At 35.8% G+C, this 21,577-nt stretch overlaps 2 protein-coding genes across 3 annotated transcripts in view; one reads left to right on the forward strand and one right to left on the reverse strand.

The window, feature by feature from the left end:
- LOC127874250 (protein SREK1IP1-like) lies at positions 1-13,866 on the reverse strand. 2 transcript variants are annotated; one of them, XM_052418477.1, is made up of 5 exons: positions 13,778-13,866; positions 8,941-9,003; positions 6,480-6,614; positions 3,721-3,775; positions 1-1,348 (listed from the first exon to the last, which is right to left on the reverse strand). In XM_052418477.1, the coding sequence occupies exons 1-5, from the start codon at positions 13,779-13,781 to the stop codon at positions 1,045-1,047; spliced, it is 561 nt and encodes a 186-aa protein (XP_052274437.1). In that variant the 5' UTR covers positions 13,782-13,866; the 3' UTR covers positions 1-1,044. The 2 variants fall into 2 exon arrangements, with proteins under 2 accessions (XP_052274437.1, XP_052274436.1); XM_052418476.1 differs by lacking the exon at positions 13,778-13,866 and adding an exon at positions 13,600-13,695.
- LOC127874244 (spliceosome-associated protein CWC27 homolog) overlaps positions 13,802-21,577 on the forward strand; it is a 22,300-nt gene continuing 14,524 nt past the window's right edge. The window contains exons 1-2 of the mRNA XM_052418467.1: positions 13,802-13,950; positions 21,012-21,221. Coding sequence (XP_052274427.1) covers positions 13,909-13,950; positions 21,012-21,221 — 252 coding nt within the window. The 5' untranslated portion in view covers positions 13,802-13,908. The remainder of the gene's footprint in view (positions 13,951-21,011; positions 21,222-21,577) is intronic.

Below are 21,577 nucleotides of genomic sequence, written 5' to 3' on the forward strand. Positions count from 1 at the left end.
TAGTCTTTTGAGAGTTTTATTTATTGTTTTTATCAAAACACTATGAAATTGTATTACTTTGTAAATAACAAATGGTTACCCATTTTGTCATCAATAATTTTGTAAACAGACTTAACTAGACTTGTTGGTTGATAATGAGAATGGTCGTTAAATGAAATGAGACTCTGTCACAAGTGTAGAAAATAAAACATGTAAACACATTTGAACACTTTATCAAAACATACACTGATCTGGCTATGAGAGCTTCAATTTGATTTTTTTTACAAAGCTTACTTGTGTTACTATACATTCTAATCATAAAACTTCTATGCATGCTCTTCATTTAATTAAAACTTTGAGGTCATGATAAACTGAGTCTCATTCTGAGAAAACTGGGCTTAATGCATGTGTGTACATTTTTACACCAGATTATCCTGTGCAGTCTGCATAGGATAACTAAGGACAACAATTTCCGATTGGAATTTCTCCTTTAAATGATGTCTCTCATAAATGAAAATCTAATTTAGGCGAACGTGTTGTCCCTGATTAGCTGCACAGGCGTATCTAGGAGGACACTGTGTTGTCCCTGATTAGCTGCACAGGCGTATCTAGGAGGACACTGTGTTGTCCCTGATTAGCTGCACAGGTGTATCTAGGAGGACACTGTGTTGTCCCTGATTAGCTGCACAGGCGTATCTAGGAGGACACTTCATGCACATTCGTTAAGTCAATTTTCACAGAATCAGGGTCAAATATCAGAAGTCAACCTTAGACTCCCCAGTCTTTTAGGCTATTGGTTTGAAATGTTAGTAACAGATTTTCTATACAGAGTAGTAAGTCTTTAATACAAAAGTTAACACATATCAAACTTTTGTAAATCAGCTTCTTTGTTAACGTAAACAATTTCAAAAATGGTTTCTTATTGTTGCAAAACAAGAACCGTCGTAACTGGATGAAATAAAAACATAATTGCAAGGACTGAATGATAATTAACTATGGCATGCAAACCATCTTAAAGTTACCCTAAAATATTCAACATTAATATAAAACAAATTATTCAAAATCTTAATCAGAAGCTTTCTCAGACTCATCACTTTGTCTTTTATGTTTCTTTTTCTTCTTCCTCTTGTCTTTCTTCCTTTTCTTCCTCTTTTCTCGTTCGTGGTCAGAATCACTAGAATCACTGTCACTATGTCTTCTACTTTTCTTCTTTTTATGCTTTCGTTTCCGTGATGATTTCTTATCGTCTGAGTCCCCTCCCTCAGAATCGCTACCTGAGCTGCCCTCATCGGACGAAGATCCCTTGTGTTTATGTTTGTGTTTCCTTTTCTTCTTTTTCTTATGTTTTGATGACGATCTAGACCTGTCCCTGAAATATTCAAGCAAATATACAATATAATTGTGAAACAAAAATGCTTACATGATACATCCTTTTTTTTATTGACATCATAGAGAAAACAAAGATATCAATAAACTGATAAATGCAATGAGTGCACTAACAACAATGCTAGCATTATGTATGAATATTTTTCTGTCGACACCATTAATTTAAGAAGAATATCAGTTAATTGATGAATGATATCCTGTGCACTTTGTAAAAGAAATCAGAAAATAATCACTTCAATGAATATTAGAGGCTTGTTCTGGGAAAACTAGGCTTAAAACAAGTGCATAACGTGGTGTCCCACATTAGCATGTAGATATCGCACAGAGTAATCAGAGACAACACTTTCAGTCTAAAAGGATTTTCATTTATAAGATACTTCCTTTAAACAAAAAATGCAATAAAAGGGAAAAGTGTTGTCTTTTATAAGCCTAGGCAGACTGCACAGGCTAACATGTGACCACACTAAGCACATCCATTAAGCCCAGTTTTCCTAGAACAGGGCTAATTAAGTTTTGTACAGTAACAACCCCCCCCCCCCCCCCCCCGCGCCAACACTTGCCCATGACTTCATTTACAGCTTAGAAGTTGCACTAAATAATGATTTCAGATTATTGTATCCAATAATTTTGATAATTGTTCAGCAAAATGCCCAAGATCTTTAAACGGAAATCAAGAAGAACTGAACTCGTCAAAGCAGTTTCTGTGAAGGGGGCTGTGTTAGAATTTGGCCGAGATATAATTTGAAAAATTGTTCAACAGTTTTACACAATGTTTCACTATAGCCATATCAGAACAAGGGACAAAATTGTCATAAAACCAGGTTTTCAATTTGAAAAAAAAAGTCTGATAAAGGGAGACATTTCAAAATGTGCATTGTTACTGATTGTTCCTTGTTACCCCCCTTGTGTCATTTTCAATCAATTTTTAGTCGTGGCAACCTTGATTTCAACCGAATCATAAAATTCCAACAATATGCGCCAGGGCACTTGGTGAAAATCTTTTTGTGAAAGTTTTATTGAAATCCGTTGAGAAATGAAGGGGTAGTTGTACTCGGAAGTATTGTTCCGCCCGCACGCCGACATTCACCAATCAAATGACCATTTTTTTCTTTCGGTAAACCTGGTTTAAAATAAGTGTGATGATCCGTGTGTACCAAGTCATTTTAAAATCTGACAATGTGTTACATTGTTATGGCCCGGACAAGATCATTTATTGCCATTTTTTACTTGAGCTCCAAGTGTGACCTTGACCTTGGAGATATAGACATAATTCTTTTGCATGACACACAGTTTAATGATTGTGAGCAAATGTACCGAGTCATTTTAAAATCTCACAATGAATGACATAGTTATGGCCGTACAAGATCATTTATGGCCAATTTTGACCTTTGAACTCAAAGTGTGACCTTGACCTTGGAGATATCGACATAATTCTTTCGCAATACACACCGTCCAATGATTGTGAACAAACGTACCGAGTATTTTAAAATCTCACAATGAATGACATAGTTATGGCCTGGACAAGATCAATTACAGTTTGTATTGCCTTTTTTGCCTTTTTTGACCTTTGAATTCAAAGTGTGACCTTGACGTTGCAGATATCGGCGTAATTCTTTCACATGACACACCGTCAAATGATGGTGAACAAATGTGGCAAATGATTTTAAAATCTTACAATGAACGACATAGTTATGGCCCAGACAAGCTCATTTAGAATTGTTCCGCCCGCCCGCCAACATTCACCAATCTTCGGAAAACCTGGTTAAAAATGTCTAACCACTCAGCCTTGTTTACTCGGAGGCCACTTTCAAACCTATCTGAGATATTATAAGATCAAATGTCTGCTAAAGACTCATGAAAAATGTGAACTCTCCATGTTTAAAAAGTTTCACAATAGCCATATAAGGAAAACTGCACTGCCCCCTAGTGGCCAGGTTTACAAACTGACCGGAACCATTTTCAAACTCTGTGGAGCATTACAACAATACATCTAGTTTTAGGGGCATTGGTAAAAAAAACACCTCTAGAATGTTCACAAGGTTTCACAATAGCAATTTTAGGAACTCTGCCCTTATCCCTGGCCCAAACGCTTTCCAACCAAAGGGAACCATATTTAACTCAGCTGAGATATCATTCAAATAATTGTACTGACTATTGTGTAAAGACTGTGATTTCTTGAGTGTTCATTAGGTTTCACTATAACCATATACACAAAACTGCCCCACTCCTCATATCCTTGATTTACAATTGACCAAAACCATGCTCAAATGAGGTTGATATATCATTACGGGTATAACAACTGAAGTTCATTGAAATAGCACACTGTAGTTGTTTTTTTTAAGAACAGTACATTACCTTTTATCTTTTTTATTTAATTTGTCAGCATCCCACTTTTGTTTAAGCTTTTCTTCTGAAAAAGAAATGTTATAAAGCATGAGCACAAAGCATCTTCCCAGTTAAGCCTGTGCAGTCTGCACAGGCTAATCTGGGACAATTGTATGCATAAACTGGATTTATGCTAAGAAGATACTTCCGTTTAATGAAAAACAGATATAAAAGTAGAAAGTGTTATCCCTGATTAGCCTGTGCCATATTTCCACAACAATTGTCATATGGAAAAGTTGAAAAGTATGTGACTATCATTTGCATGCAAATTACATTTCAAATAATTACCTATCTTTTGTATGACCAATATTATGACTGCCTCATGTTTGGCAAACTTGTTTCAGGACCTTGGATCCACTACCAATAATTGTACAAACAATGAACTTCTATAACCGCTGACAAGTTTTCCATCAGAAAAGACTTCCATACATACATGCTTATGACACAGATGCCATGTTTTGCAAGATATGTAATATAATATCCGCAAATAGCAGACAAAACTTGGACCAGTGACACTTGCATACCTAAATGGTAATTCAGGAAGGCTGGAATATCTCACATGCATTCTGGCTAGCTTGATATATCTCTATCTCTCAGATACATTTAACAATATTAAAGATTTCAGCTTTTATTGACCAGATTGCATTTTTGGACACTGAAAACACACAGCTTACTCTGTCATTTGCCTCATCAGCCAAAGTCTACAAAGTAACATATTGGCTAAAAAATTATTATGTTTGCCGACAACTTTTCCTTCATTAAAACCCTTTCCCACTCAGAAGCAAAGTGAAAATGGCTTTGTGCAAACAGCATAAAACCAGAACAGTAACTCGCAGTCTGTTCAGGTCTTATGCTGTTTGCTGCTCATCAGTATCAAAGTGTTGGAAATGAAGCCTTAAAAATTTGAATCTAGTAAGAAAAGTCTTGATTAAACTTTCTGAGGACCTACAAATGTGTCAAAATACGCATCTAAATGGTAAAGGGTTAAAACCAATATAAAAGCCAAGATAAGCTGAATTTGCCTCTAACTCTGCAAATTTGGCTTCTGAAAATATTGATGAGGGGAAGACTTTGGTCTGTAGTCACCAAAAAAATTCTTAAGACTTATTCGACTAATTATAAACAATTTTCTTTTAATTAGAATACTCAATTGCTTTCATTTTGAGTCAAACTTGCCATTTTCTTGATGACATAATTACCAGTGGTTGCCTACATATATTCAAACACTTGGGGTTTCGCTGCCGATAACCATTGTTGCAACTTGCGACAAATTTTCAAAAGTGGCGATAATTTTTTTAAAGTGAAATTTTCATTACTGACTCTATAATTTTAGTCTGTACTTATCTTTATAGCAAGAAATCTGTGGTCTGGTACATAACCGAAGCGTATCAAGTCAACAAATCGTACAAACAAGCACTAGGGTCATTGATTGTAAGTTGATAATTATCAGTGGTTACCGGCATATATTCAAACGCTTTAAGTATTTTTCTTGGTTCTACATGCAAGTCTATTTGTTATTCTTAACTTCTTAAAATTTTATGTCTACACATTGTTTGGTGAATACGGGCCCAGCTATACTAAAGTCTTGACTTTCACTTTTTTTTCCGGAAACCTATTTGGAATTTTTATAGCTCCCATTAGGGAAAAATATATACTTTTTTCCATTGTGAATGGGGCCTATTACCAGACCCGATTTTGAATGGAAACAAGAGATGTGTTCGTCAGAAACACAATGCCCCCTATTGCGCCGCTTTGAAATTAAAAAACAATTATTTTTTTTTACCTTTTACCTTGAAGGATGACCTTGACCTTGAACTTCCACCACTCACAATGTGCAGCTTGAAATTTTTTATTTATTTTTGACCTTTGACCTTGAAGGATGACCTTGAACTTCCACCACTAAAAATGTGCAGCTTCATGAGATACACATGCATGCCAAATATCAAGTTGCTATCTTCAATATTAAAAAAGTTATGGCCAATGTTAAAGTTTTCGGACGGACAGCTGCCTGGGGCCATATATTTGACATTTTACCTTGAAGGATGACTTTGACCTTCACCTTTCACCACTCAAAATGTTCAGCTCCATGAGATACACATGCATGCCAAATATCAAGTTGCTATCTTCAATAGCGAAAGTAATGGCCAATGTTAAAGTTTTTGGACAGACGGACAGACGCCATATATTAGACATTTGACCTTGAAGGATGACCTTGACCTTCACCTTTCACCACTCAAAATGTGCAGCTCCATGAGATGCACATGCATGCCAAATATCAAGTTGCTATCTTCAATATTGAAAAAGTTATGGCCAATGTTAAAGTTTTCGGACGGACAGACGCCATAATTTTGACATTTGACCTTAAAGGATGACCTTGACCTTCATCTTTCACCACTCAAAATGTTCAGCTCCATGAGATGCACATGCATGCCAAATATCAAGTTTCTATGTTCAATAATGCAAAAGTTATGGCCAACGTTAAATTATTTTTTTTTCCGGACGGACGGACAGACTGACATACACCATACTGACATACACACATACTGACATACTGACTGACGGACAGTTCAACTGCTATATGCTACCCTACCGGGGGCATAAAAACAACACTGTACATATATTCAAACTCTTGAATGTATTTTTCTTGGTTCTAAGTGTATTATTGATTCTTAAGTGTAAAAATTGTTTGGTGAATACGGGCCCAGCTATACAAAAGTATTGACTTTCACCTTGTTGAAGCTTAACAAGCGGCGAGATGAAATCTTCATCACTGGAGTCCGAGCTGGTACTGCTAACATCGAGCACCACATCTTTGGAAGGGTCGGCTTGGACAAAGTTTCTACACTGGTAAGTCAGGTGACCAGCTGTAACGAAGAAATAATGCATTATTAAGTGTACTTGAGCCGTGTTCTAGGAAAATGGGGCTTAATGCATGTGCATAAGGGTATTTTTCATTTAAGGATGTCCCTTCATAGCAAATATCCAGTTTAGGAGAAAAGTGTTGGCCCGGATAAGCCTGTGCAGACAGCACATGCCTATCTGGGAAGAATCTTTATGCACATGCATTAAGGCCTGTTTTCCCAGAGCCAGCTCAATTATTCTTACTGGTAATTGGAGCAGAACGTCATTGGCGTAATTGACCAGTGCACACTTCATCTTAGCAACTGCATAAAGGCCATAAATAAAAGACAGTATATTATGTTCAGGTTTCTCTCTCACTAAAGACTCGGCTAAAGTTTCATCTAGTGTTTTTTGGGCAAAAATATAAAATAATAATAGAATTGTATAATATGGAATATCCCGAAATGGAGCTGAACAATTTGAATTATGGCATGTACAGTATAACCTGCACAAACGACCACTTGCAATAAAATAATAATAGAATTGTATATGGAATATCCCGAAATGGACCTGAACAATTTGAATTATGGCATGTACAGTCTAACCTGCACAAACGACCACTTGCATTAGCGACCCACTCCACTAAACGACCACTATTAATTCTTCCCAAGCCAAAATCAATTAAAATCGGCTTTACTCAACGACCAACTTAAATCTGCAACCAACGACCATTGTTTGTCTTCGCAATTAACACTCATAACTACAGTAAGCGACCATGTTGCAGTCTCGGAGTGAAGTTGCTAAGCGACGGTGACACTCAACTAACAATGCAGGTGTTAATCTGCTAATTGTCATCCATGCTTACAGGCTGTTATCGGGAGCAAACTGTGAAAACTCAGTTAACATTAATTACATTTCTTATTAAAGTTTAAAATAATTGTTTTGACTGCAATGACAATTTTTACTCAAAGGTAAGTTTTTAACGGACAGCAGTATAAAAAGGAAGGAAAATAATTTTGAAAGCAATTGCAAAAGTACACAAATCAGAAACAATATGTCTTCCACAAAAGAAAGTGTCTAACATTGGAAGAGCGGGTGAAAGCACTAAAAATGCTTGAATTTGGGAGGAGATGTAGAGCTGTAGCGACCAAGATGGGTGTTGTATATATTTATATAAACACCAATACTTAACATATATTTGAATGCATAATGTACATAATAAAGCGAGAAACACATACATACTTACATAAGATAATGTGTTGCATTAACAACGACTAACTGGTCTGACAATTTGTCAAACTGTACTCAGAGACCACCACGATAAAGAGACCACTTCCTAGATTCATCTTGGGTGGTCTCTAAAGACAGGTTAGACTGTATGTATTTTCCCACTTCATTAAATGGTGGGTATACTTTTTCTATGGGAAATTCATATACTGTAGCAGAATTGTAAATAAATTATTCAGACTCAGCAAAGTCCCATCTGTCAGACAATTCTGATAAATGGCTAGTAAAACCTTTGGGTTCTGTCAGACACAATGTCAGACTAGAAATATGTTAACCCTTTACCACTTGGATTCGCATTTTAAGGCCCTAATAAAGTAAAATTTCATTAAAGACCTTTTTTTACTACATGTAGATAAAAGTTTAAAGGCTTCAGTTCCAACCATTAGATACTGGTGAGCAGCAAACAGAATTAAATCTGAACAGACTGGGAGTTACTCACAGGCTGTTCTGGTTTTACGCTGTTTGCACATGGCCATTTTCTCTTTGCTTCTGAGTGGAAAAGGGTTAAACATTTGGGTGCTGTCAAATACGATGTAAGACAAGAAATTTGTTACAAGTACACAAGTAACACGCATGTATGTCTGTCAAACAAAATGATCACTTGATCTTGTCAGATAATATTCTATCCCATTTAGACAATGTGCTTGAAAGGCCCTTCTCAGGTTTTGGGGAGTCCGAGTATGTATAATAATAGTGTTTTTTCTTCACAATTTTGGGAATAGGGTTGAATCCCTTTGGATGGGAAAAGATCTAGTCTTTGTGTCTAAAACTGGTGGTAATAAGGGTTTTTTCATACTAATACTTCAAAATAGTTAAAGTATTTTCAATATTTTATTTACATAAGGTTCAACTTAACGCTTGATGGGAGTTGAATTAAAGGTTGAAATTTAAAAAAAATCAGGAGGGGGGGGGCTTAAATTGGTCATTTTTATATCCCATTTAGGAACTATATTTACTTTTTTCCCTTGAGAATTGGGCTTAATACCAGCCCCAAATCTTTAACAAAAACAACTGAATAATATAATTTATACATTAATTTGTTACACAAGTAACTTTGTTTACCATATCCGCATCTCTTGCATGCTGCCTTGAATCCATCCGACTTCTTGGGTAATCCGGCCAAGGCTTAAACAGGAAATTTTAAGACAACTTGAGCTGAGAACATTCATGTACACATGTATACTGCAAAATTTAGCACTAAGACAAGCAAATTCATTGACTTGATATCCGTCATAAAGTAGATTTTGTAAATCAAAGGGTGCATTAAATCCATTGATACAATGTATACAGTATAATCCTTAAATATAATTAAGCATACATGTAGGGCTATTTTTTGTATGCATTGCAATTTTCCTCATTGATATCCCATGAAGTTTCATGTTGAAATCTTGTATCATATCTGAGAGCTAGCCCCGAAAAGTTCATCATACAAAAACAACAAAGGGGAATAACTGTTATTTCACAAATTGTAGGGTTATGGTTCTTGTGCAAGGCAATTTTAATCATTCTCAATTTTTTATCTATACAACCACAAAGTTCCATGTTGAAAAATGGTATCATATCTGAGATATAGCCTTGAAACAATACTTTTTATGCAAACAACAAAGTTCAATGATTCATATTTAAGAAAGTGAAGGGTTATGATTCTTGTGCATGGCACTACTTTTCAATGATCTCTACACACCCATGAAGATACATGTTGAAATCTTGCATTGTATCTGAGATATTGCCCAGAAATGTAACATCATACAAAAACAACCAAGGTTAATAAGGCTTGATTGGTCATTGTCGGCTCGGGTACTATTCAATTGTACCCCGGGTACTCTTAAGCATACTTACATGTACCCCGAGTATGGTAAATATACTTAATCGTACCTGGTCGATATTATACTGTACCCGAGTTGTATTCCCACCCCAAATCTGATGTCGTAAAACGCGCTACCGATTATTTTAAACAAACTTCTCTTTTTAAAAAAACTGCATCAACATGCTTTTTGAGTACGAGTTTCGATAATATCAGGGGTCTAGCTAGGCTCAAAATTTTGGGAGAAGTCACTTCTCCCTAAAGCCAAAATAGGGAAAATTGGTAACATTTTTGGGAGAAATGGTACATTTGCGTCATAAATCTTAGTTTTACATATATTTTGCAGCAACTTAATGGATAAGTGGTTTCTGTTCAGCTTTCAATCAACTCTTCACTTGTTTTATACAATAAGACATGTTCAGTGTTTCCTTATTTCTCATTGATTGTTGATTATGATTGTACTTTTAATTAATTTTTTTCCTGAACAGGTGTAACAAATAAACTTCAATAGTAACAAGCCAGTAATGTTCAGAATCTGTTTACTTCCTTGTTAATTTTAAGCAATTCAACATACAATCAAATTCATATTTTGTTAGAAATATTTGTTTTAAATTTAAAATTCATTTAAAATCTCATTTTACAGCAGTGATTCCAAATCTGACCTGTAAATAAGCCCCATATCTATAATTGCCAATGCTAGGTAACATCTTCCCATTTGATCATTCCTTAGTACTGTTTTAATGGGCCATTTAACATTGCTGATTCAAAGTAATTGGTAGCCAGCAAAAGGCAATTAATCAAGGCATCATCTATTAACAATTTCAAGAAGTGTAATAGCTCCAGACTGTTCTTTTGAATGTTCAACTTTGCATGACCTGTAAATGGGGCAACTTATGGCTGAGAATCCTCCTGTGTTAAAATTCTCCAAATCAAATTGATTTTAATAAGTCAATGTCTGGCACAAAGTAAATCATTAAAAGGAGGAGAAATCACTTCGCCTTCATGAAACAAGGGCTGTTTGTAAAACATGCATGCCCCCCATATGGGCTGTCAGTTGTAGTGGCAGCCATTGTGTGAATATGTTTTTTGTCACTGTGACCTTGACCTTTGACCTAGTGACCTTAAAATAATTAGGGGTCATCTGCCAGTCATGATCAATGTACCTATGACGTTTCATGATCCTAGGCCTAATTATCATCTGGAAACTATTTTGAGTCACTGTGACCTTGACCTTTGACCTAGTGACCTGAAAATCAATAGGGGTCATCTGCCAGTCATGATCAATATTCCTATTAAGTTTCATCATCCTAGGCATAAGCATTCTTGAGTCTGACTGACTAATGGGATTGTTTACCCTCGGGGCTTCGGTTATAAACCATTGCCCGAGCACACTGCTTAACATAGAACTCTGCGTAAAAAGCCGAAAACGGCCATAAATGGACAGCCCGATTTTACTGGGCTGTACCATTGATATAAATAGAAACTATGCAGTGTTGGTGCGGTGTCTTAATAAAAATCTATTGGTTTAAAAATATCTAATCTTTATAAGAAGCGTTAAAAAAGACGCAGTACTTTACAATATAACGCTGTTAAAAAGCGGCGTTTTTATTGGTTGATGCATTTATAAAACGATGGCGCTGATTGGCCGAAAATTCTTATTAAGGATTGCAAGTAGGTCAATCCGTTTATAAATAGATTTTCCCACGGCTGACGTTGTACTTGAAGAAAAAGTAAACAATAATAGTTTGTATGCAAAAATTATAAATGAAAGAAGAAGATGATAAATCCAAAAGAACTTGGACTTGTTTTATAGTTATAGATTACTATTTTATGTTATGTTTCTGTGCTTATTATTAATTATTATCATTAATATGATGTTGTTATTGTATGTTATTGTTTGTTTTGTTTTTTAAGGAGGAAAGAGAGAAAGAATAGCCCAATTTTTATAAGTAAGTAAAGATGGTGAAAACACACATACTGTTGTATGTGGCATCATCATTACCAGACCCACTGTTCAGTATATACTGCAATGGGTTTGTTGGAGTCTTTAGACTTTGTGATCTGTGTTTTAAATGTTAGAGTCCAAATAGGACCATTTTAATATAAGTCTTATAGAAAAAGGGATACACAAATGTGTAATATGTATGAGTAACACAATAATAATACTTGAGGGTTTTCCAGATCACAAAGTGGTTGAACATTGCCACAATATGTTTACATCCATAGTCAAGTACCATTTTTTTGTGTATATTTAAAGTTTAAACTAAATGCCACACAACAAGATCTAATCATTGGTGAGATATGTTTATATCTATGAACATTAATTAATAAGGATGCCAGAGCCTGATTTAACAGCTCTCAAATGTAAAGTGAAGTTGCATGTGTACATGCAATTATATGAAAAGGAAAGGAAAAAAAACAATATATGATAACACATAGGGAGTATAACTCTCAATTATATATTCATGTTGCAATTAAGTAGTGAGTTGTTAAAAAAATAATTCTTGAGTAATCATCCGGAAACCCTTTTACTGTTTCGAGTTACTGTGACCTTGACTTTTGACCTAGTGACCTGAAAATCAATAGGGGTCATCTGCCAGTCATGATCAATGTACCAATGACGTTTCATGATCCTATGCCTAAGCATTCTTGAGTAATCATCCGGAAACCATTTTACTATTTCAAGTCACTGTGACCTTGACCTTTGACCTAGTGACCTGAAAATCAATAGGGGTCATCTGCCAGTCATGATCAATGTACCTATGAAGTTTCATGATCCTAGGCCTAAGCATTCTTGAGTTATCAACCTGAAACCATTTTACTGTTTTGAGTCACTGTGATCTTGACCTTTGACCTAGTGACCTGAAAATCAATAGGGGTCATCTACCAGTCATGAGCAATGTACCTATGAAGTTTCATGATCCTAGGCCTAAGCGTTCTTGAGTTATCATCCGGAAACCATCTGGTGGACGGACCGACAGACCGACCGACCGACATGTGCAAAACAATATACCCCCTCTTCTTCGAAGGGGGGCATAATTAATGTGCGAAGTGAAGATTAATTTGGCGAAAAAATCGCCCACTTCGCTTACTCGCGAGACCGCTGAATATAGAGGCCATTTTACAGAAAATTGACATAAATGTGAATATACTTAATTTTAAAAAAAATAGCCGCCAACAACTGATTTAGCATTAAATTTTCCCGGGTACGATTAAGTATATCAGTATCTACCGTACCTGGGGTACCTGTAAGTATACTTAAGAGTATCCGGGGTACATGTAAGTAGTGTCCAAGCCGACAATGACCAATCGAGCGTCAATAAGTCTTATTTATAATAATTTATTCATGTATAAGGGAAACAAGTAACCCCAAGGCGGGGTTAAATTTTGACCCTATGGGCATAATTCAACAAACCTGCTAGAAGACCATACTATTAATACTATGATGTTACATACCAAACCTCAGAGACATGCAATTTCAGAGACTATAACAGTTTTGTATACAATATTTTATGCATACAAGGAAAACAAATAGTCTCTGGGACAGGGCCAATGTTCACACAGGGGCATGATTTGAACAAACTTGTTAAGAGGTCTACCATATGATTTGACATGCCAAACATTACACCTCAGGGCGTTGTCATTTTAGATAAGGTTTTTAAGTTATTTTAATATAGAGATCGATAAACCCGGTACATTTTGCAAATCTTGTGACCATAATTGGTGTGTGGCTACTTCCAAAAAGTTTGCTGAGGAGCACTTTATGATTAAATATTTAATTTCAGGGCCTTGAGGTTTTGAAAATATTTTTTATTATCATATTTTATCGGTATTTTAGCCGTGGTGACCTTTATTATGTGTATAAACCCTGTATAAATGTCACAGTTGCAAGTACACTAAGAAACTTCAAAGATTACCTGACATTTAATTCTGCTGCATAACAAAATAAAACAATGGAGTTATCTTTCTTTGAACATGACGTAAAATAATCCATAAACGTATTTCAAACAACTTAAAAGTATTTCCCATTAATGATAAATACCAACATTTCAAACATTAAAATAAAATTTCACATAAGCACCTAACACAAATTACCCATTCTGGTACATATTATAGCACAAACAATTCCTTAAAATTTATGAAATAGACGAAAACAAGATGGCAGCCTCCATGGCCTAATTGTTTTCTGTTTAACTGCAGTTTTTATAAGAAATTACTGTGCGAAAATGAGTAATATTTATATTCAAGAACCACCAACAAGTGGAAAAGTAAACTTCGTTATCATAGCTTTTGTTTGCGTTGGTGATGGATAAATTGTAAAGAGTCATTTGCTTGCAATTGTTACATATAATTCGGCCTAATCAGTAATTCGGAAAACGCACTTTTTGAACTGTTTGTAAATTTGTGTACATGATTTTGAACAATATGTTATGAAATTAGCCACTCTATTCAATTATTGTTTTTATGCCCCCTTTCGAAGAGGGGGTATATATAGTTTTCGCACTGTCCGTCGGTCTGTCACACTTTTAGTGTCCGCTCTCTAATTCAAATAGTTTTCATCTGATCTTTACCAAACTTGGTCTGAAGTTGTATCTAGACAATATCTAGGTCAAGTTCGAATATGGGTCATGCCGGGTCAAAAACTAGGTCACATGGTCACAGTGCATTTCAACAACTTCTATCAAAGCGTTTATTGGGGGCATATTATGTCATCCTATGGAGACAGCTCTTGTTGTTTTCAATGCGACAATTAAAAGCAAGTTTCCTCATTTTGTCATGCCTCGGAAAGATAACGCCCAATGCTAAGGTGGTAACCAAAAGCACCCCTGGCTGACAATTTTCTCGAGCTAAAATTATTTTAAACAGAGTAATTCTTCGCATTATGGCGGTTTTATGAGATGTTAGGAAGAAAAAGCTGTAGCCAAAATAGAATTTTCTTGAGCCTAATCTGCTAATTTGTAGCCAGTGGCTACATGTAATTTGGCAAATGGCAGCACAGGCCCTAGCTGGTGACCCAATTGTGCTGATGTTTGTGCTTTTTAATGTACACATAATTATGTCTTGTCTAGTGCTTTTTTGTTTTCACTTTTTGCTATTTAGTCCTGTGCCATAATTAAAAAACCTCATTGTATAATGAGGGTTTCATCTCCTGCTGGTGCAACTAAAGTTTCACCTGAGGTGTATTTGAATTGATAAGTACTGTGCTTGTGTCACTGGGCAAGAAAGCTGTGAAACCAATGTTCTATTTGTTTTTGTTTGAACTGGGCACCAACCTGGCTAACAGGGCGAGTTCTCTCGCTACTGAGCTAACTGGACCGCTACACAATTTCTCTCTTGACATGAAAATATTCATAATGTGACCCCCAGTCCCCCACTTAAATATGTATTTGTTCTCAAATACAGGGACTTGGGATGTTAAACTGCATAAGCAATATGCCTCTTGGAGTAGACTAAGGTAATGTCACAGTCCTAAGTTAGAGGTCAAATGTCATAGGGCAAGAAAATTGTGCAACCCATTGGGGACTTGAACCCGGGACTTCTTGATATCAGGAAGAGTGCTCTTCCCTGGTCTGAGCTACATGTGGAACTGCGCCAGCCTAATGTCAGGCCTTTTTAACTTGCCTGAGCACAACGTGCTCATGGTGAGCTTTTGTGATCGCCTTTTGTCCGTCGTGAGACGTCAACATTTTGCCTTGTGAACACTCTAGAGGCCACATTTTTTGTCTGATCTTCATGAAATTTAGTTAGAAGATTTGTCCCATTGATACCTCGACTGAGTTTGAAACTGGGTCATGCTGGGTCAAAAACTAGGTCACTAGGTCAAAAAAACAAAGACCTTGTGAACACTGTAGAAGTCACATTTGATGTCCAATCTTCATGTTACTTTGTCAAAATGTTTGTCTAAATGATATGTTGGTTGAGTTCAAAAATGGTTCCGGTCCGTTGAAAAACTTGGCTTCCAGTGGGCGGGGCAGTATTCCTTATATGGCTGTAGAGAAACCTTGTGAACACTCTAGAAGTCACAGTTTTTGCCCAATCATCATGAAACTTGGTCAAAACACTGGTTTCATTGATATCTTGGACAAATTCGAAAATGGTCCAGATTGGTGAAAAAACATGGCCACCAGGGGGACGGGGCAGTTTTCCTAATATGGTTATAGTAAAACCTTGTTAACACTCTAGAGGCCACATTTTTTTAACACTCTAGAGGCCACATTTATAGTCCAATCTTCATGAAATTTGGTCAGAAGATTGGTCTGTATGATATCTTTGATGAGTTCGAAAATGGTTACGTTTGCTTAAAAAAAATTGCTGCAAAGGGGCGGGGCATTTTTCCTTATTTGGCTATATATGGCTATAGTAAAACCTTGTGAACACTCTAGAGGCCACATTTATTGTCCAATCTTCATGAAATTTGGTCAAAAGATTGGTCTTAATAATATCTTAGATGAGTACGAAAATGGTTACATTTGCTTGAAAAACATGGCTGCCAAGGGGCGGGGCATTTTTCCTTATATGGCTATATACATGTGTGGCTATAGTAAAATCTTGTTAACACTCAAGAGGCCACATTTATTGTCCGATCTTCGTGAAACTTGGCCAGAAGATTCATCCCAATTATATCTTGGATGAGTTGAAAAATGATGCCGGTTGTTTGAAAAAACATGGCTGCCAGGGAGCGGGGCAGTTTTCCTTATATGGCTATAGTAAAACCTTGTTAACACTCTAGAGGCCACATTTATTTTTCGATCTTCATGAAACTTGCTCAGAAGATTTGTCCTAATGATATCTTGCATGATTTCGAAAATTGTTTCGGTTGCTTAAAAAACATGGCCACACTGGGGTGGGGCATTTTTCCTAATATGGCTATATACAGTACAGGCAACGTGTACTTTGACAAAAACGCGTGTCCGCGGTGTTCAATTTTCCCGATGGGTGACATTTCGCGGGGGGCGGACACGCTACTGACCGCGGTGTTCGGCGAACACCCGAAATCGCCGCGATTGCACGTCATCATTAACTGGAACACCCGTGATCACCGCAATGCCGCGCGGCCATTGATACATGTAATACCTGTCTGCGATGGTCATTCAAGAGTTTTAAATTTACATGTACATGTACAATGTACAAATGAACATAATAAACTACATGTATGTGCAAATGTATGCGTACTTAAAGTGATATTATGGCCAACTAACAGTATTTACAATATACAATGTAGGTGTGTATCGTAACCGTTGTTTATTTTTTGTGTTTTCGCTCGATATACACTTGCATTTGTTAATGCAGCATCAACATAATTAAACAATATCCCGAAAAGAAAAATAATCCATTTGAATATCAACGTACTTTCGTTTAGACAACTTACGACAGAAATGAATCGATGTACGATGCGAGTCTAAATGTAGTTTTCATGCAGATTCTTTCATACGACACAATGACACAATTTGGTTTTACGGATCATTTCAGCTTAGAGGGATGGGTGAGTCATGTAACATATCGAAAATAATATATATTTTTTATAAACAACCGGTAACAAGATGAGTTGTAGATAATTTCAGATACCACATTCATTATAACTTATTGTTTTCACCCGTTTCTTTTCAGCTCAATTCAACAGTAACAAAATGCCCATCACTTTAAATTCGGACAGCACGTAAAGTCGGAAACGTAATTAAAGCGCTTAGATCATCAAGTCTATTAACTGGTATGGTGTTAAGCAATTCAATCGCCGTTTTTTAACAACACATATCGAGTTATAAAGAAAGTGAGTATTAAATAATTTATTTGCGTCCGCCTGTACTGTCTGAAATAACGTACTGCATCAGTATGCTACGAAATTTAGAAATTGTCAACTGTCGATTGCAACGACTGCAATCGTAAACTGTTGGGTTTTTCTATTCATATACATGTATTTTAACAGATTATATTTTGTGTCTTTCAGGTTTCTTCCATTTCAGCACTGGACTCGTTTGTTGAAATAAAGTTCTTTAAGATCTTTGAAAGAAGTTCAAAATTAGTAAATATAGCATGTATATAGAGAATGATATTCCGGATCATTCTCTTTCATGCGGTATTTTCGTTAGAGTTGTTTTGTTCGTTTGTAACTTTTTGTGCTTCTTCCCGACTTTTTCTGCTGACATTTCCGCTTGTTCTCAATGCTTTGCATGGCGAGTTGTGAACAATATCTGATGTAAGATATTTTATATTGATCTAATCAATATTTACTTTCTAACGTAGCCCATGTCATCCTTCGTTTTCAAGTTAGTTATTATTTATAAAGATTTGTTACCGGTTATAAATTTACATATCAGGTTATGAATATTTGATAACAACTCGTGATATTCGTTCATGTTGAATTAATTGTTTGTTTTTGTTTTTCCTGCGTCTTCCCCTTAGCATATAACATTGCATTATTTAATAGATAGAATCCTGTATATACATGTATGTACGTAATAACAACAACATTATAAAGTCGGTATTTATTCGAAATGCACAGTGAATATCAAATATATACAGTATTTACATAATTTACATTCAGTAGAAGTATTCACATGTTGTTGTTCAGAAGCGACAGAAAAATATATACAGTATTTACATAATTTACATTCAGTAGAAGTATTCACATGCTGTTGTTCAGAAGCGACAGAAGCGAAGTGTCGCATGAGGTGTTTATCTCGGGAAGCATGCCGTGCAGGTCCTCCATGTACCCGTTGATGTCGGCAGATGTGCCCGCATCTCTCCTCATTCGTCTCTCCTCTCTACCCTGGCGGCGAAGAAGTTCATTAACCTTAGGCACAACACTGTCACGCCATACATTTTCCGCCAGGGCTTCTGGATAGAACACACCGCATTTTGTTGTCGCCAATATGTTTTAGATTGATATTATGCGCATTTTCGACTGTTGAATTGAGCTGAAAAAGGGAAACTGGTCAGAATATTTAGTTAAGATATGGTAACTGACCAATTATCTACAACTCGTCTTGCTTCCAGTGGTTAATAAAAAAAATATAATATTCGATATTTTTCATGACAGTTCAGTCCTCTAAGCCGAAATGATCCGTAAAACAAATTTGTGTCTTTGTGACGTATGAATGAATCTGCACTAAAATGAAATTTAGGTTCACATCGTACCCCGAATCATAACGAAAGTACAATTGATATTCAAATGATTTTTTGATTGTTCCGGGATATCGTTTTAGAATGTTGTTGCTGCATTCATAGATATAAGTTTATGTAAAGTGACAACACCAAAAAATAACCGACGGTTGCGATAGACACCTATACACATTGCATATATTGTTAGATGCGCATAATATTACGTTAAATACTTAAAATATCCTTCGACCATCATGTACATAAAAATAGACTATATTTACTTGTATTCATTATCGCTTTAAAGCGGGTATATACGATTTTTTATATGTGTTTAATTGTAATTGTAATACATTGATAAAATATGTTACAATAACACAAAATAGGCAAGAAAAATTACTCATTAAAGCCGAATTTGATAAAATGCAGCAAAGAAAATTAGCGCCCCGAGTCGATTGTGACGTACATATTTTCCTACAATAACCGAAGCATTCGTCTTTGCATTAGGATCGGAGTTAGTGTTCGTGTGTCGTATGAATAGATATCGTTGCAGGAATTCAAATAAACCGTTAAACTAAGTTTAGATTCACATCGTACATGTTTGGTTTACATGCTAGCGAATTCGGCTGTACAGCCGTTTTAAATTTCAGAATTAAATATCTGGCTTATTTCGCATTTTTCGACACGTTCTTCTTTACTTTTATTTTAATTTATATTTAAATATATATATATAATAAGTTTATTACACATTTTATATAAATTCATAAATATTTGACAACAACGTATATACCCGCTTTAAATGAAAGGGATCAATAATTTACGTTTATATTTAATTATTTTATTTTTAGCGAACACGATGAACACCGCGGTAGATATAATGGGTCCGCGGTGATTCGCGGTGTCCACCTTATTGAAAACGGCCCCCGCGAATATTTGATCTGAACACCCATCGCGGGGGTCGTTTGGTAAGCGAACACCGTAAAATGAACACCGCGACGAGTGGCGTTTGTCAAAGTACACGTTGCCTGTACTGTATCATGCTTTAGTAAAACCTTGTTAACACACTAGAGGCAACATTTATTGTCCGATCATCATAAAATTTGGTCAGATGAAATGGTTCCAGTTGGTTGAAAAACATGGCCGCCAAGGGGGCGTGGCATTTTTCCATATATAGCTTTAGTTAAACCTTATTAACAGTCTAGAAGCCATATTTATTGTACGATCATCATGAAACTTTGTCAGCAGATTTATCCCAATGCTATTTTGGACACCTTCGAAAATGGTTCCAGTTGCTTGAAAAACATGGCCACCAGTTGGCGGGGCATTTTTCCTTATATGGACTTATGAATCTTCATGAAACTTTGTCAGTATATTTGTTTAAATGATATCATGGATGTGTATGAAAATGGTTCTGGTCTGTTGAAAAACGTGGTGCCAGGGTGTTCACAAGTCATGAAAGTTGGTCAGAGCATTTGTTCTAATGACATCTTGGGCTGCACAGAACAGGTCAGTTCCTTTGAATCTCAGGTGAGCGACTTTGGGCCTTTCCTCCAGCCTTGTTGCCCTCATTTGTGAAAAAATGAGTCGTAAAGTGTCAAACATTTCGTAAAAACAGAGACGTAGATAACATATATCTACGTCTCTGGTAAAAATGTGTTGTGAACTGTTCAAAATTGTAATAAATGAGTCGGTAAGTTTTTTAAATGGTGATGACTTAAGTTGCAAACTTCCTTTATTTTTGAAAATTGGAGTCGAAAATTTCTCACATGTGACTTTGTGAAAAATGGCCAATCTCTAAAGAGCAAAAAATTCCTGGAATGTGTCCAAGTTCATACCGTTTACCATAACATTCACCCTTTTTTGGCCATTTAAAATTGATCTCTTACGGCTCTATTAATGTTACTGTATATATATATATATATATATATATATATATATATATATATATATATATATATATATATATATATATATATATATATATACTTCCACATCCCAACTTCAGATTTTAACCTATGATATTGTTTTTAATGCACATTTTACAGTTATACACTTATTCATTGTCACACTGAGAAGAATGTAATCAAACATTTTTATTTTTTTTATTGAATACAGCTAACACTTTTTTGTATCAATTTTCTAACTTGATTCTGGTAGTTTTTTGTTTGTGTGAAATCCGTATCATGACATCTATCTAGTTCTCTGTTGTCATGATATTAGACACAATTCACAGGTTCTCCTAGGGACAACATGTGGTGACATAGACATTGAATTGTGGTCCAAGGAGGCGCCAAAAGCATGCAGGAATTTTGTGCAGTTGTGTATGGAGGGTTATTATGACAACACAATATTCCATCGAGTGGTACGGGAGTTCATCGTTCAAGGTGGTGATCCAACCGGAACTGGGCTTGGAGGAGAAAGTGTTTATGATAGACCCTTTAAGGTACATTATAGTGAATGAAATTGGCACTTCTAGTATACACAGTTTACACTTTCCCGTAATTAAGCTTTCAATTGGAGAAATTTGATTTAAGCTTGCTCAGACTTATACTCTGTTGAAGGAAGGCAAGCTTGTTTGATATATTTTCTTGCTCCTTAGTTATATACATGATAAGAAACTTAGATTGCATGGAAAAACTATGATCACAGATCAAGGTATATAAAACCATTAAAATTCATTTTCATTTTGCAATTTTAAAATCATCGAAACATGTGATATATATGTTGTACACCAGTGTATTTTTTTCCTTCAAATGCGGGCTGGTATATGACCCCATTCCCAATCGAAAAAAGTATGTG

This window comes from Dreissena polymorpha, chromosome 3 (assembly GCF_020536995.1).
Source record: "Dreissena polymorpha isolate Duluth1 chromosome 3, UMN_Dpol_1.0, whole genome shotgun sequence".
Taxonomy (NCBI): domain Eukaryota; kingdom Metazoa; phylum Mollusca; class Bivalvia; order Myida; family Dreissenidae; genus Dreissena; species Dreissena polymorpha.

Coding starts and splice junctions, on each gene's coding strand:
- LOC127874250 (XM_052418476.1), bottom strand. Junction 6,615..8,940: donor ATGCAAGAGATGCGGATATG/GTAAACAAAGTT, acceptor TCTTCGTTACAG/CTGGTCACCTGACTTACCAG. Junction 1,349..3,720: donor TTAAATAAAAAAGATAAAAG/GTAATGTACTGT, acceptor TGAATATTTCAG/GGACAGGTCTAGATCGTCAT.